At 40.6% G+C, this 17550-nt stretch overlaps 2 protein-coding genes across 8 annotated transcripts; both read left to right on the top strand.

Moving 5' to 3' along the window:
• The first annotated feature begins 6 nt into the window (after nt 1-6).
• LOC125298491 lies at nt 7-8427 on the top strand. Of its 6 annotated transcripts, none has more exons than XM_048249250.1 (11): nt 7-468; nt 1688-1921; nt 2352-2465; nt 2697-2840; nt 3625-3698; nt 3873-3984; nt 4100-4270; nt 4467-4812; nt 5233-5565; nt 6009-6212; nt 6401-7653. In XM_048249250.1, exons 1-11 carry the CDS (start codon nt 229-231, stop codon nt 6409-6411), a joined length of 1983 nt encoding a protein of 660 aa, XP_048105207.1. In that variant the 5' UTR covers nt 7-228; the 3' UTR covers nt 6412-7653. The 6 variants fall into 6 exon arrangements, with proteins under 6 accessions (XP_048105207.1, XP_048105204.1, XP_048105205.1 ...); XM_048249247.1 differs by having other exon boundaries at nt 6392-7653; XM_048249248.1 differs by having other exon boundaries at nt 6387-7653.
• Nucleotides 8428-8677: 250 nt separating this feature from the next.
• On the top strand, nt 8678-13823 carry LOC125298492 (zinc finger protein 267-like). Of its 2 annotated transcripts, none has more exons than XM_048249255.1 (8): nt 8678-8988; nt 9282-9443; nt 9871-9944; nt 10315-10408; nt 10987-11151; nt 11573-11735; nt 12049-12186; nt 12700-13823. In XM_048249255.1, the coding sequence occupies exons 1-8, from the start codon at nt 8794-8796 to the stop codon at nt 13572-13574; spliced, it is 1866 nt and encodes a 621-aa protein (XP_048105212.1). In that variant the 5' UTR covers nt 8678-8793; the 3' UTR covers nt 13575-13823. The 2 variants fall into 2 exon arrangements, with proteins under 2 accessions (XP_048105212.1, XP_048105211.1); XM_048249254.1 differs by having other exon boundaries at nt 12046-12186.
• The last annotated feature ends 3727 nt before the right edge of the window (nt 13824-17550 follow it).

Genomic DNA, 17550 nt, shown 5'->3' with positions numbered 1-17550 from the left:
GAAGAAGTAGTAAACAGCTCGTTAGACATTCTCTGTCTGTTTTTTCAGTCTATGGTTTCTTTCATCTATCTTTTACCGATGAACGTGCTGAAAATGTTACACACAGTGGACATAGTGTAACAGCCACATGTGTGTGAAGCGCAAATCGCGGTTCATTTGAATTTAAACTTGATTAGTCTGATAATCCATGCGTGGTTTCAGTCACAAGACGTTTCGAGTGAATGTTGAATGATCAAGGAAACGACAAATATGATGGAAGACAACGGCAACGTTACTGGCAAACGTAAAGGAAAAGAGAAGACTTCAGTAGTGTGGGCTCATTTCACGGTTTTGGCGGAAGATAGGCCTACTGTTATGTGTGTTCATTGCAAAAAGACTTTCTACCTATGCCAGGGTTCGACCTCGTCTATGCTCAATCATCTAAAAGCACAGCATCCCACTGAGCTCGATCACACCGATGGCCACAAAGTAAGCTATTTTACCATCAAAAGTGTTTGAGGCATGATTCTTGAATCATTCATGATGCATACATAGCCTGTGCTGTGCTGTGCTGGGTGTCCATAAGTCTTTTGGAAATACCCTTATTTATGTCTTTCCTGAAATGTTCCGTCACCTTTCACCTACTTGTTTAAATGTGGTATTTCTGAAAAAATGTTAGTTCATATTCATATCAAGCTACCCTGACGAGCCAGACCCAATTTGCTGCCGCTATAACCTATAGGGTGCGTCTAGATCTAGGCTAATATCAAGCCCATTCTTTAAGGTGATCAAGATCAAGGGTCCCTATTTCCATTTTTCAGGGGTTGGCTTCTTACACAATAAACTACGAAACGTGATGTAGCACTCAAATTTACCTTAAAGTACCCCTTAAAACATACCCAAACCACTTAATTTCTATTAAATGGCGCGTTCATTTAACGTAAATTTTGCCATTTGGTGTGAGGGTGAAATCCCTTATCTCTTACATTTTAGGTGTCAAGTCAGGGGTTCACTTTATTTGTTATGATTAAGGGTTAACAATTTAAGAATATCTTAATTTAATTTTAAGGTATTAATGCAGGGATTCTGATTAAGGTGGGAAATTAAAGGGAAATTGAAAAAAGTAAGGGGTAAATTCAGTTGACTTTTTTATACTGTATTTATAGAAGGGTTTTTAGATCAAAAGTAAGTCATTTATTTAAAATGTTTGGTTTCATAGTGATCCAGTGAGGGGCCAAAAAGTCTTGTTTTACGTGCCTTAGCTGTGCAGGGCCATGGCATTTCTGTACAGATACACAACCCCAGGTATATACCCAGTCTCTTGCTCCAGATACACAACCCCAGGTACAGATACACAACCCCAGGTATATACCCAGTCTCATGCTCCTGCATAGCTTTCTCTCATTCCTCTACCTCACTGACGGCAACTCGGACCAGCTGCCCCTCCCTGCCCATGTTGTCCAGCTCCAGCTCAGCTTTGTACTTCTGGTTGTTAGGGGTGGCCCTTGTTGTCATGCAGATGCACTAACAGCTAAGTGCCAATGATTTTCTTCAATGCAAGACGCTTAACAATACTAAACCAAAACAGCATGAAAAAGATATATATAAATGTGCCAGACTGATCAGAAAATGTGAGGTGAGAAAAAAGGTTGAGTAGATGCGTAATAGCCCTTGCCCGAATTGTAAATATATACATTTAATTTCACAGTCTCAGTCCGAGCAGCTGTTGGATGTCCATGCGGATGAGCACAAGACCAGTCCCATTAAGGAGAGAAAAGGGAAGCGCTCCATTGTGTGGCTTCATTTTACACGTTCAGGGAGAGATACTGTGGACTGTCTTTACTGCAAGAAGAGACTGAAATACCAGAGTGGCTCGACCACTAATATGCACAAACATCTACATCAACACCATCCCTACGTCAACAACACCAAGGGCCACCAGGTATGACATCTGTTGGTCTAAAGTCTTGCATTCCGCATCCTGTGATCGTACTGCTGCAGAGTACTTGTTCTGGCAACTTTATCGAAACTAAAATGATTAGGGGGTGTAAAGGTACATGTTTTCATTCCAAAGCATTTAGGCACAGGATGTTAGGCTCAGGACAGATATGAAACGAATGTACCAAATGTAGTCTTTAGTTTTTTTTTGGGTGTGGACCCTATTTCAAATTCCAAAAACCATTACACCCCTAAACATTTTGCAATTCACCCCTTGCTTTGTTGTAGTTTGTTTAAGTTAATGTGTTAATATATAGCCTAATTATTTGCAGATAGAGTATCTGGCTTCACAGTCAAAACATCCATCTATCTATCTGTCTGTCTATCTATGTATGTATTTATCTATCTGTCTGTCTATGTATCTATCTATCTAGGAAACGACTATGGTTGTTCAGAAAAATGTGACCACATGTATAAGAAAATCAAGGACACGGTCAGTGGAAAAGGTGTCTCTGCGGACAAAACAACAACCACTAGTGGTTAAGGGTGTAAGAATGTTTTATCTTATGTAGCATACAACATATATTTGTACCTTTTGTAACACTGAATTACATACATATTATTAGGGAAATATGTATCTCTCTCTCATTCATTCATTTATCATTCATTCATTCATTCATTCATTCATTCAAGTGTGTATGTATGTTTATTATTAGTGTGTTTGTTTGCTTGCTTGCTTTATGTATTAGACCTAATTTCAGTTTGATGCTCCACGGCAGGCTTCCGAGTCACAGGAGAGAGATGTGGAGTCTAGCGAGAGTGTGGATGCCCACCCCGAAGCCAGCCAGCTCCTACAGCTGCAAGTGGATGCACTCCTGAAGCAACTGGAGGAGAAAGAGAGACAACTCACACAGGCATATGAGGCATGTTCTAAACTAATCAGCAATGTGCTTGCTCCTAAGAACTTGTCCTGTACTGCATTTTATTGCCTTTGGAATTGGCATTTTCTGTCATTTGTCTACAGGTTAATTTATTTAGCAACAATACAGGACTTAAAGTTGTCAGAAATTCAGTCGTCCTGAGCTGGGTCATTTAGGTTTTGAAAATCGATTTTTAAACAGCTTTGATGATTTATGAGAACTTCAGACACAGAAATGTGCTTTGCTTTAAGCCCTGATAATTCTACACATATTTCTACACGCCTCTGTTCCTGAGAAATCCCAAGCTAAACAGTGGCTAGTTTTTATCAAAATCGCTGTTTTTTTCTAGAAATGGAGTCTTTCATGAAATATGAAGTGTTGCCTGTTACTTACTTGTGTAAACTTTCCGGGAAGTGATCAGCGAGACCTGGCGAAACTGCCACCTAGTGATAGACCCATGAAAATGGCCTGGTTTTGACCTGACGTGCATGCGTCACTGATTCGACCCAAAGCGGCAACCGTGTTATGATAAAATGTCCAGATTGTGCGTTTTCATGAGTTTTCGATCGTCATATATTTCATTTCCATTCATAACAGAGTTTCCAAAATCACATATAAGGTGTGTTAGAGTGTCTAGTTTCGTAATTTTTAAAAAAAACCTAAAAACGTAATATTATGTTTTTGGCACTCAATGAGTTAATTCTCAAAAAACTTTCGGCAACAACAGAACTTCCTCTCTGACAGCCTCATCCATCTTCTCACACGATCTTATCTACATGTCTGACAGACGTTTCAGAACACAGTTCGAGGTCTGAGTGAGGACATGGAGTCAATACAGGAGCAGCTCACTCATCTGAACGGGTATGAACCTGTTTATTCACTTTATTTTACGCACACAGCCAGGAACACTTGGGTATACTAATTTTAATTTCTCTCTCAGTTGAATTATATTTCAAATCCAATTGTAATCTATTGACTGAAGGTGTACAGTACAGTTGAACTGTTGAAAACACTTTTTATATTTGCCCTACACAGAAAGTATCAGGGTGCAAAGAAAGGGAGACCTTGCAGTTCAGTCAAATCTAACAGTCAAGTACCAACGGCAGTACCTTCCACTGTTAGGCACACTCGGTCAATTGAGTATGAGGTACGTGGAGCGTCATTAACAATCGATATCTTGATGAAGATGATGCTAAAAAATAAGCACTTTTTGTCTTCGACCGCTAATCGTAGCTTACGTTTGGTGTGTGCTGAATCTACAGGCGTGTGAGGGCCGCCCCCTGCTTACCCTTTCCTGCACCTCTGAGCCCAATTCTCCTGGGTTTAATGGCACAGAAGGGTCACCACAAAGGTCATCCAAGGATCAGGAAGTCACTATTATCGGCCTGCTGACTCCTTCCTCCACAGCTGTTGCCAACAGTGACAGCATTTTGGTATTTCTTTTCTCCTCTTACTCTCATCTTGTATAACAACTCACTTTAAAACACTGAAACTGAATTATGGGGGTGTACTTAAACACTGAATTAAGTACAATGCAAGTCAGTGGAATATTTTTGTGGTGAACGTAGTGGTGCATTCAAGACAACACAAACCCTACAGAACTCTATTTGCTTCATGCTTGGTTCACAGGAATTTGTGAACACATTCATGCAGACTGCTTATACCTCTGAGGCCAACGCCACCACCGCTGCAGGCTCAGGCAGCCACACAGAAAGACAACCAGTGCACCTTCCACTGAAGACACTGTCAGTGAGGCTGCAGGACTGCAGGCATAAACTGGGTCCAGATGGCATTTTCACAGTTCAGAGTGTAAAGATGCACGGTCGTCAGGAGGATAGGGATTTTGAAGATGAAGATGACTATGATGGTGGTGGTGGTGATGATGATGATGATGATGATGTCTCAGATTATAATCATGAGTCAGACCCAGATTACAGCCCTGAAGATGATGGCAACAGCGATAAAAACCCTGAAAGTAAGTTGGTTTCATTTTGTATATCCCTAAGTGGCAAATGTTGTTTAGTTGATTATCTTTTGTAAGCTTAGCAAGTGTTGAGTGTTGAAAAAGGAATTTAGTTTGATCTTGTGTGAAGTTGCAAAAGCATAAATATGTACACTCTTAAAACGAATGTGTTGAAAACAACACAACTTGTGTTGTTTTTAACACATCCTTATGTCCAGATAGGGACAACACGGGTTGTGTTCCTTCCAACACATTTGTTTTAAGATTGTATACAGTAATTTCCTGTGTATTAGCTAAACCGCAGGACAGTGTTTTATGCAAGTTAGAAATACAAAACCATATTGATTCCATATTAACTGCCCCTGTGTATTAACCTCATAGCTGAAGAAATTCAGCAAAATCAATGTATAAACCTTGGTGTTTGTTTTCCAGAGTTTTTCCAGAGGTTTTGCAAGAAGAAGATGAGTCAACAGGGATCCTCACAGCGTGCAATGCAGCAACCCGAGTCACCCCCTCAGAAAGCTTCTCTGAAAGTACATGGGGGAAGTTCTTCAGAGGAAAGGCCCTTCAAGTGTCCCTTGTGTGGCGAGAGTTATAAATATTGTCCGGACTACATTCAGCATTTAAAAACTCATAGCTCACCGACCTTCACACCGCATGGTCAACAAGAGAGGGAGGATGACAATGATGATGACCATATCAACACCGAGAAGGATCCGGAGAACAACCTTGAAAATGGTGGCAACAGTTATGACCGCCCTAAAAGTATGTGAAGACACAGGCAAAGATAATTGATTTATAACGTAATTGGGTTTCAGTCCACATTGGGCTCTAATTTCTTTGTCATTCAATACACCATGCAATGTGGTAATACCGTCCTGCACAAGCTAATCCAAAATTAAATACTCGGCAAAACATCTTGCTAATTTAATGGGCGAGTACAGAGACAAGCTATTGTGTTGCGGAAAGCACCTTTTTTACTGTGTGGTTTCCGCCGTATGGTAGCCTTAGATAGTGCACGTTGCGGATTTAAATTAGGGCCCTTTGTGTTAAGTCACTTTGCTTTCTTTAGTGTTTTTTTTTGCACAGGTTTCCCAACAATACTTTCCGAGTCAACAATTTTAAGTAATTAAAAAACAATATTCACATATGTTAAAATATACATCCAGTCACTTGGCTTTCTTTACCTTTACTTCTATCAAATGGAGTTTTGTCTGTTCAACACGAGGAAGATGATCTTGGCCGTCACAAGGAGGCAGAAGAGGAGATGTATAATAACGATGATGATGATGATGATGATGATGAGATTGATGGTGATGATGAGATTGATGGTGATGGCAATAAAGTGGCCAATGGTAAAGACACCATTTACAACCTTGAAGATGATTGCAACAGTAATGATAACCCTGAAGGTAGGTGAACTGTAAGGTTAATGATGAATACATGCAATAAATGCATTTTTTTTTTTTTTTTATTCATAACAAATTTTCAGAAATGGATTACATTTTGCAGCCTTCCTTACCAGTGTTGTGTATAACCATTGATATTTGATGCAACTGTATATTTATTTATGTATATTCTTCCAGATGAGGCTTTGTAGTCTTCTTCTAATGACGACAACAACATCTCATTCAAAGACAACATGGGCAATAAGATTGGGGATGCCACCGTTTATCAATGTCTCTCTAAAGCGGGAAAAGCCAAACCTCATCAGTGTCAAATCTGTGGAAGAAGACTAAGTACCGGCTGTCTTCACATCCACCAAAAACAACACAGTGGAGAGAAAATCCACTGCGAGCGGGACGCCAGAGGACGCATACTGTACAAATGTAGCAAGTGTGACAAGTCTTTCGTGGGTGCAACCCTTTTTCACATTCATCAAGGAGCGCACCTGGGCGAGAGACCATATGTTTGCTTTCGGTGCAAGAAGACTTTTGTCTATCCCACAAATCTCCGGGCGCACCAGAAATTTCATTGCAAAGAAAGGCCACGGAAGGTAGAGGTTGCAGTGGGTGAATGCGAGGGAAGCCCTCAAGAATCCTCCGTCCGTGCCAGGAGGAGGACGTATGCACATGCATGCACACGGTGCCCAATGACGTTCTATCAGAAATACGCACTGAAGCTTCACGAGAAAAGTCATTCAGAGGAGAGACCTTTCAAGTGCCCACTGTGCAGCAAACGTCTTAAATATGCTGGAGGTCTCCGGGAGCATTTAAAAATACATGACGGGCAGAAACAGCATCTCTGCGATAGCTGTGGCAAGTCTTTTCCACGTTTGGGCAGTCTGAGAAGGCACCTCGCGTTGCACACGGGAGAAAAGCCGTACAAATGTTCGGTTTGTGACAAACGGTATCATCTTCAGGAAAGCTTAAGAATACATAGTCTTAACCACTCTGAAGACCGTCTTTTTCGATGCCGTATATGTGACAAAGGATTCACTAGGTCACATCTAGTCAAAAAACATGAACGGATCCACACCAAGGAAAAACCCTACCACTGCTCCTTTTGTAGAAAGAACTTCGGTTACCAGGAGTCACTGTACATTCACCAGAAACGATTTCACTCTGCGTTAGGGCAATAAGACTACACCTGCTGTGCAGAGAGATATAAAGCCTAAAGTCGAGGGACTTGGATCACTTACTGCATAGTGTCCACACCGTACTCTACAATAACTGCTTCTTGACGGCACTGTAGGGGGTGAACCGATTCAGGCTCCAGTGTCCTTCTTGTGTGCCAAGCAAATGTCAGTGAACTCCAACTTCTCCAAGACAAGTGCCTGTGTGTGTGTATATATTATATAATCTTGAAATTGTGTAGGTTAAGTATCTTGCAATAAATATATTGTTTTTTAAAGATACGTTGTTAATCTGTTTTGTTCTAGCTTGACATGTTAACAAAAATGCACAGGGATCATGATTTATGATTCTATGTACCAAAGTACAAACAAGTCAACAAACAAATGATGTATACTGGCTCCTGGGTCTCTTCGAGCGCTTTGCTGGTGACTTTATTGAAAGTATTATGGGATTTGTGTGTGTGTGTGTGTGTGCATCTCTCTCTCTCTCTCTCTCTCTCTCTCTCTCTCTGTGTGTGTGTGTGTGCATACTGCCGTTCAAAAGTTTGGGGGTCACTTAAAAAAAAATTCCATTCCACTCCATTTTAGACAGAATACCAGCAAACTGCTTCTTCCCTGCATGGTTATTGCAGAGTTGTGGTTTTGGTCTCTGTCCTCTTATGGAGAAGGCTGGCTCCGCTCAAGTGCCATCCACAGGTAGGGCCTACAGCATTGCAAACAGGAGTGATGACCTTTTTTCATGATTCTTCCATCCTGCACAAATTTCCCACTTTACCACCATGAAGCCACCCCCAGATCATCATCGCTGCATTACACTTAACAGATGGAGTCAAACACTTGTCCAGCAAATTGGTTTCTCTCTTATGATCTTCTTTGATCACCTTGGAATTGTCTGTCAACACTTTCCAGTCTTCCTCTATGGACTGTCTGTGTTCTTTGTGTGCATCTTAACCTTTTCTTTTTATTGGCCAGATGGTTTGTCCTCAGCGCTGTCTAGATGGCAGCCTACCTCTACCTGTTGAAGATGGCAGCCTGAAGTACCTCTACCTGTTGAAATTGGTGTTTTGTGAAGAATCAAATGTTTATGGTTCCAAATATCTGTTTACTGAGCTTTTACAGAGCCAGGACTGTAAACAGTGAACAATAACCTTTAATCTACTGTTATGTTAGTAGCAGCCTAGGCTAATATCCCACGATAATTTTTTAAAAGTATTTTTTATATTTTTATTGAGCCCCGTAGATCCCACGATCATCATTAATGATATTTTTGGTATCTACTCCCAACCTTTTGGTGGCGCTACGTGATAATATTGTGTGGCAGAGCATCCATGTGATGTAAACACACCATGACAACTCGGAACTGAACGCAGAAAATATTGGCAAATGAAGAACAGTGAGCCCGTTTTGAGCTTGCGGATATGGAAGAATATTGCAACAAATCAAAAAGGTCAGCTGCGTGGAGGCATTTTAAGTTAATTCCAGGGAAAAACGCAGTCCTTTGTCTCTATTGCAAGAGGAATCTCAAATTATCAGCCTCGAGAAGTACAACTCCACTGCATGTCCATCTAAGAAATCGACATCCATTTGTGTTGCCTTTGGCCCGGTCCGGTGAAGTAAGTAGCCTGCTAATGAGAACTGCTTAGCAGCATCTGATTTCTTCTGTAGTCGTGCTTTTACAGCGTAGCCGACGTTAGGGTTAATATGTAACATTTGACAATAGTTATCTATACAATCTTCAAATTATTGAATGAATTGATCCAACTCATATTTGGCCTCTTGCATTTTGTGTTGTAGCCTACGCACTGTCGGGGCAGGCCCAGGGCCCTACCAACCCATTTCATGTGGTCATGTTATTCGAAATGCATTCAGTCGATATATTATAATAACATATTTACCTTCATTTCAGCCTCATAATCCACAGGTTGTCTCAGAGTCAGAACAGAAGGTGTTGGAATCTGAACAAGCATTAACTGACCCTGCTGACTCCAACCAGCTTCTAAAGTTGCAAGTGGAGAAGCTTCAAAAGATTCTGGAGGAGAAAGCTAAAGAGGTCACAGAGACATATAAGGTACCCTACTGTACAAAGTTTATAAAAACGAACAGTAAAATCTGGATGTTGGCAAATGCACGGTGAACAGCTAATGTGTTTTGGTCTGAAATGTGTTTCTTGTGACAAATTTGGGGGAGGGGGGTGGGCAGCAGGATGGATGGATGGATGGATGAATAGAAGTGTTTGAAAACAATAATAGTCTGTCTGTGTCTGTGTTAACGATTCTTCAAACGGGATGGTGTCATTGATTGTGTCCCACTCTATCAACACAACCACACGCACGCACACACACACACACACACACACACACAGACACATAAAGGCTCCTTAATGTACTCCTTACTGGACAAAATTTGCATTTAAGTTTTCCAAAACACCTTGGATGCAATACCTCTGCCTTTCCAATGTCAACCACTATCTGTCTTCTATTTTATGTTTCTCTTAGTCTTTCCAGCAGACAATTCAAGCTCTTAAGGAGAATGTGAAGTCCATGAAAGAACGGCTCATTAGCCAGACGGGGTATGAACATTTTAATTCATATATTACTCAAATAGATGCCGTTTCCTGAGTGCTACACCTGTATGTGCACATCACACACATTCTCACTTATTCTAGTAACAAACAAAATGCACATGTTCATTAATGGTGTGTGCATCTTAACATGCAATGTTACTGTTGACTAGGCAAGGGAATATTACACGTGTGCCAAGATGTGATTCTGCCTTTGTTTTTAAGAATTTGCTACATATGGGGTTGCTGTAGTCTTATCTGCTCTGATTAGATTTGTGAGTTGTACTTGTTTCTTGTGAAGTACTGTGGGTCATAGAGGTATTAACACATATACATTTTTCACAAAGCCCTTCCACCTCTTGATATTTTCTCTACATAGAAAGCATCAGGGTGCAAGACCAGGGAGACTTTGTGATACAGTGCCAGCTGCAGTATCTTCCCAGCACAATCGGCCACATTCATCTGACCATGAGGTACGTGATGCAACATCTTGCAAAACGTAATGCTAAAGCAACACTATTAAGTTAATGACACTAGGAAGGAAATAAGTAAAAACTCAAGACGCAGTCGATGGTTTACAGTATAAAGAAGCAAAGCGAAGGGTTTTTTTTGTCAAGTTTTAAGACATTCACTTTGACAGAGAAAGCGCTGTTTACAAAAAGACAGTAAAACTATTTATCTAACACATAACATACACACATCAATACATAGAATACAGTAAAAAGAAGAAGTATATTGCACTTCCCTAAAAAGGCCTAATGTTTTATTTATTTATGACATTAGGCCTTTTTAGGGAAGTGCAATATACTTCTTCTTTTTACTGTATTCTATTTATTGATGTGTATATGTTATGTGTTAGATAAATAGTGCTGTAGATGTCTTGTTCAATGTTTGTGTTGTGGATTATGTGTCAACATGCCTGTACTGTAAACAAATTGCCTCTCGGGGACATTAACGTTTTCTAAGTCTAATCTAAGTCTCCTCTCATCTGCCTGGTTGTGTGGATGGACCGCTTATCGTAGCTGACGTTTGGTGTGTGCTGAATCTACAGGCGTGTGAGGACCGGCCCCTGCTTACCCTTTCCTGCACCTCTGAGCCCAATTCTCCTGGTTTTGATGAAACAGAAGGGTCACCACAAAGGTCATCCAAGGACCAGGAAGTCACTATTTTCAGCCTGCTGACTCCTACAGCTGTTGTCAACAGTGACAACATTTTGGTATTTGTTTTTCTTCACTTATGATAGAAGTGATAAAACGCATGTATATTTTAAAGTTGGACATTTAAGTTGTATTTGTTGCATGGTTGGTTTGTAGGGCTATGTAGACACTTTCATACAGGTCTCCTGAAACTGACGCCACCAACCCTCCAGACTCAGTCAGTGACATGGACTACACCAACTCCTACTAGAAACACCACTTTCTACTAGAAACACCACACAAACACGACACATAACAAAACAATAACAAAAAACATTGCACTTCTTATAAAAGACACACAGGAGTGAATAATTTGGTATGGCACTAAACCAAGGACTTGATCATGTTCGGAGTCAGATCTGAGCCGGGAGAAATGTGTATACGTGTGCAGAAACCCCTTTTCTCTCAAATAGGTTGCCTAATGGAGTTTTCTCTGAACAGCTAGAAAAGAGGCATGGTCATCAAGACAATGAGGAAGACGAAGACTGTAATGAGGAAGATGAAGACTGTAATCATAACAAAGATGAGGTCTCGGATTATTATGCTGATATAGACCCGGATTACAGACCAGAAGATGAGGACAACGGTGATGATGACCCTGGAGGTCAGTTTAGAGAAAGGCAAAGACAGACAGTTCCATTTTGTTTTCAGTCCACATGGGACCTCATGCCACAACTTTGTCCTTAACTTCTCAGAAGTATTCTCTTAATTTTTAAATCAAAGAAATATCAGAGGAAAAACATACAGATTGTACAAAAATATGAACAAAACTCAGGATATTTATTTGTATATTGCTTCCTGCATGAGGCCCCTGTGTCATGCAACTTCAGTCTCTTTTGTTGATTGATTTAATAACTTTGGTTGGAGGACTGCTGTGCAAAATCTTTGACTAACTGGTGTTTCCTCTGTTCAAGAAGAAGATTTTGGCGAGTCAAATTACGAGGAGGAGGATAAAAACAAAAGGGATACCGGTGGTGGTGGTGATAACCATGACAATCGGAAAGGCCTCGATTTCCACCTTGAAGATGATGGCAACAGCAACGACAACCCTGATGGTAAGTGAACAACAGGATAATGTCTTGAATTAAAGCAAATAAAAAAGAAAACTCAAATGATGGCATAGTTCGGTGCCAGAGTGGAACAATGCAATTGCAAGAATACATAACTTTAAGATCAAACTCTGCAACATGCAGTGTCAGCAGATTTGGTGAGTGAAATAGAATAATTAATACACATTTTTAAATAGAAATGTGTAGTATTAAAAAAAATCTTACATCGGGGATGAGGAGAAATCGCTGTTTTGAAGGGAAGGGTTAAACTAAATGGGGAAATTGTTGCATCATCCACACACCCTTTTAGGGCCGCTCAAACAAAAGTGGACACGGAAAAGGACCGGCAAATATTATTGGTCGAACACTGCAATTCAGAACCACACAGTTTACAGTTTAACATTTTTTTTTTCTTGAAATCTTAGTTACTAATGGTGTGTACTGCGTACAAAAAAGTAATTTCCTTTGGTGTTTTATGAAGTTTCTAAAAATGTTTATCTGTGTCTGCGTGTCTTCCAGATCAGGCCTGGCTGTCTTCCTCAAAGGACGACAACAGCATCTCACCCACAGACGACTTGGAAAACAAGACTGGGAAAGTTTATTCTTGCACCCTGTGCAATGAAACATTTATGAAAGTGTACTACATGAAATTGCATAGGTTAATCCATGATAAAGGTGCCAGCCTCAATCAATGTCTCTCTGAACCCATGAAGTACGTGAGAGTAGTCAAGCCTTACAAGTGTGAAGTGTGTGGAAAGGAATGTCGTACCTCAGAGGATCTCCACATTCACCAAAGACTACACGATGAAGAAAATGGCCGTTGTGAGCTCGATGCAAGAGGACAGAAATTATACAAGTGTAGCAAGTGTGACAAGTCTTTCAACCACTCGACTGATTTCTGCCTCCACCAGGGAGTGCACCTGGGTGAAAGGCCGTACGTTTGCTCTTGGTGCGACAAGACCTTCATATATCCCACCGATCTCAGCCTCCACCAAAAATGTCACTGCGAGAAAATGCCGAGAGAGGCAATCTCACGCAGTGAACCGAGACCGTATCTGTGTGACACCTGTGGTAAGGCGTTCCCAGATATGAGTAGATTGAAAAGGCACGTTACCTTGCACACAGGAGAAAAGCCGTACAAATGCTTGGTTTGCGACAAACGGTTTCGCATAAGTTCTTCCTTAAAGGAACATAGCCTCAGGCACTCTGAAAATCTTCCTTTTATATGTCATATATGTGGCAAGGGATTCACAAAATTACAATTAGTCCAAAAACACATGAGGGTCCACACCAAGGAAAAACCCTACCACTGCTCTTTTTGTGGGAAGGATTTCGGTTACCAGGAATCACTGTACGTTCACCACAAACGATTTCACTCTGTCTCAGGGCAATAAGATCACACCTGCCATGCAGAGAAATTGAAAACCTCAGGGGACTTGATCACACAAGATCACTGACTACATAGTGTCTCCGATAACTGCCTCTCAATAAAACATTGAGTTGAACAAGTTTCAAAGCCCTCAGTCTTCCAAGGATGTTTATACTTTTGTAAAGTCATACTCTCTCAAGAAAGGTGGATGAAAACAAATAATTTTCGTGTAAAACATAGTTGTTGTTGTTTTTTTTTACTTTTTCTGAAAAAGCGTTTAAGGTGAATATAATACTAAACAACATTACTTAATGACTATTGACGCTTGCTGTCTCTTTTTTGTAAACAATGTTATGCAGGGATGCAAACAGCGCGCCTTTTGGCAAATGCTGCCTTTTTCACGGCTGTCTGGGGGACTTGTGTGAATCGTGCAGATCCGACGAGTTTTTCTTTGGGGGGGGGTTTAAGTGTCTGATTATAATTTCATCAAAGTTAATTCTGTATTAAAATGACTACATAAACACATAGCCTACCGTTACAGTCCATGAAACATAGGAAGTGTAAAACAACACTATAAATCAAAAGCTGCGCGTAGTGTCAATATAGCACTTCGTGGATCGGGATTGGTCATGGATATTCCCACGGCTGTTGTTGCCTGCGCCACTCGGCCTCCGGCCGAACAACACCCGTGGGAATATCCATGACCAACCCCACTCTCACTCGTTTAATATCAGGCATATGATTTTGTTGTCACGCGCTACTATGGAAAATTAACTTTATAAAGACTGGCTCGGCCAATAAAAAAAAGGAAAAAGTATGCCAGATGGCCAGTCCAGCCCTGCGTTCAGGAATTATTTAATTATTATAAGCAAAAGTGGAACGTGCACAATGTTTCATTTATCCCTCCTGATCGGGACGAATAAAACAGGTATTGTGGACGAAATAAGCATACAGTTTAGCCTAAGCTATGTAAACTTCCAATAATTTCAATATTTTACAACAAATGCTTGACTGGTTGAATGGTCATACATGTCATCAGAATATCGCTACCTGTAGCCTAGATGCGACGAGTGTTTAGTGAGTAGGCCTAAGCTTGATGAACCATAAATGAAAAGTTTTCTTAACATTACATTAGGACATTATTACCATTAAACACTGTATAGGCCTAGCCTACAGTTAACACTTAACAGGTAAATAGATATCTTTGCGTGTTAGCACAAGCAGTAGCCTGTAGGCCAATAAAGGCAAGCGTGTTTGCCACTTATATTTCTGACGTCTGATACTTCAAACTGCTGCAAGTGCATCAAGAAAGGTCCTGCCTTAGACCATGTTAATGGCCAATTGTAGACTAAGATTTGGGGGTGGCCAATCGAATCTCAAGGGTGGCCTGTGCCACCCGGAGCCACCCCTCTGACTCCGCCCCTGCAGAGGTGGTGGCAAAATGTAATTATATGATATTTCCTGTGGGGGCGTGGGCTTCGATAATCTCACTCCTTTTTGACCATACCTCTGTTTGCATCCCTGGTTATGATGCCCCATTATGTTGCCATTGGTACCTTAGGTAAAGGTACCCAAAAGTATTTTAATCAGGTTTCAAAAATGGCATATTTGATATCAGGTTAAAAAAAAGTGCTCTGGCATGTCTTCTAGTTCTATGTTTTTATTATTATTATTATTATTATAATTATTATTGTTATTATTATTATTTCTCTAAATCCTGAGGAGCACTCTACACTAACACTGTATGTAACACACAAACCTATTGTGGTCTAAGTTTAATACAAAACCCTTGCACTGAAAAGGTTGATCATTCTGGAGGGTTTAAGGTTTCATGGTCACAATGAAATGAGGCCTCCCTCCAAACTCCTAAAGAAGGACATTTGATTAGTAGGAAATGTTTATGGCTTGTTCTCATTTAGTATTTCAAGTATGTGGTATACTGACAGTTATCCCAGAGGAAATGGTAAACTTCCTATAGAGGCCTCATTCATCAAGAGAGACGAAGTCAAAAGGTTCTTTTAGGAAGTTTGTCATAATTTACTGTAACTTATCTTAGGTTTGTCTGTACCACCTTGGTATGAACACCAGTTTTTGAGACAAATGTAGCCTATTCAATGGACCTACTTGGTGCATTATTTAATGTCTGATACCTCTGTAAGCAACTACACACACTATAGCCTATTTTTTCCGATCAAAGTTGACCAGGTCAGGGTGCACAACGTAGGCTGCGTGCAATGATGCACTATTTAATCCACAGACGAGGTGTTTATTCTTACTAGCCTACAATAAGAAATGTAGGCTACAGCCAAGTAGCCTATATGAATGCCAGCGGGGATGAGAGCCACCTTCTCCTTGTTTTAGGAATACAGGGCGAAATTCTTGAATCAGAAATGGGTAAGCATATTTTCTGTTAGTATTGTTTTTGTGGTTCCAGGTGGCATAACCGTCAAAATGTAAGGAGAAGAATATGCAGACAAATCCGCACGTGATGTAAAAAGCACCTGATCCGACCAGGCACCGATACGAACCAACTTCTTGTTGAACTCCATGTTTGACAACTCTGCCTCTAGCTTTCTCGAAGTTACACCACAGTGTTGGACACTAGGTTGGACTGGACATCACACAGTGAAAACGAATGGATCTATTGGCTATATGTCACTATTGGAGTCGTTTATGAGCATTATCGCAACTTCCTAAAAGTGAGGTACACAATGCAAGAATCATGAATGTTGTAAGTTACTAAGCTTCAGTTCATCAATGGAATTTAGACTAAAAGTCTTTACAAGTTGTTACAAAGTGTACTCAAGCTGGCATTTTGAATTGTGTTTTGTTAATTTAATGAATTGTGCAGTGGTGCGTAAGCCATTCGGTCCTCATGTGCTCACTGGGAAGTCATTGTTGATGAAATATCAATATTTTGGACATGTTATTGGTGTATTTTCAGTGTGTAGACTTTTTTTTATTGTAGGCTACAGCTGGCTGGAGCTGCAGTTAATGGCGAGTAAGTTGGCTGCGACTCGGATGCTGTGCGAGCAAGTGGAGTTTAATAGGGCTGATTCAGACTGGCTGCGTGGCGCGAGCGTGTCAGCCAGGGGAGCAGCTACCCATTTTTTGAGGGGTATGCAACAACAAATTGGCGCCCCACCACCAAAAAAAAATAATTTATTAGTGTAAATTATTATTTTTTAAGAAATTCTGCCAATTTGAACTTGAAGTAGGCCTATTGTCAAATGGTGCATTGTCACTTTAAGACTTTAAGAGAGTCTAAACAGGTTCTCATAACGTCCTTTTGCCAGCTGTTGCTCACAAAGGATAAGGCTGATCCAACTCTAGCCTTTGTTTGCCACATTATCAGCACAATATTAAGCTATTAATATTAGGATTGTTAGGAAATGGAAACATGTAATGAGTTGTTGCTAGCGTGACATTTCTGTTTGCAGTTTGCCATTAAAAGTTCAGTATGAGCATGGTAGCCACCTAGCTATCTTAATGGAATAGGTTAATGTTTCAATCGGTAGAAGCTATGCTTAGCAAACGCTAGTCTGTTAACATGAATATTTGCAAGCCTCCAAGCACAGACGTCATACTTTAAATCCTACCTGTTGCTTTTCACCATCTACTTATTTAACTACTGTGCATCCCTTGACACGCCATCTCATTTTCCCTCTTTCTTTTTTTGCTGCATCCATCTTTCATAGACGAAAACTCACTACTCGTACCTGCTCACTCAGCGCTCATGGCGCCCCCACTCCCTTTTCTATGTCAAAATTCTATGATGGAATCTAATGAGATAGGCTAGGGCGCCTACTCTAGCCTGTTAGTCCTCTAAAATATTATTTAACATTGAGGAAATGCAGAAATGATTTAGAAACGTACAACAGTAACTACATATAGAATATACCAAATATATTATTATTATTATTTTTACCATCGCTTTGGCGCCCCCACGGTGCTGCGCCCCTATGTGCCGCATATAGCGCATACCTACTTTTTGCGCCACT

The sequence above is a fragment of the Alosa alosa genome, chromosome 7 (genome assembly GCF_017589495.1).
Source record: "Alosa alosa isolate M-15738 ecotype Scorff River chromosome 7, AALO_Geno_1.1, whole genome shotgun sequence".
In the NCBI taxonomy this organism is placed as follows: domain Eukaryota; kingdom Metazoa; phylum Chordata; class Actinopteri; order Clupeiformes; family Clupeidae; genus Alosa; species Alosa alosa.
The sequence above is the reverse complement of the archived record's forward strand: the minus strand, read 5'-3'. Positions and strand labels throughout refer to the sequence as shown.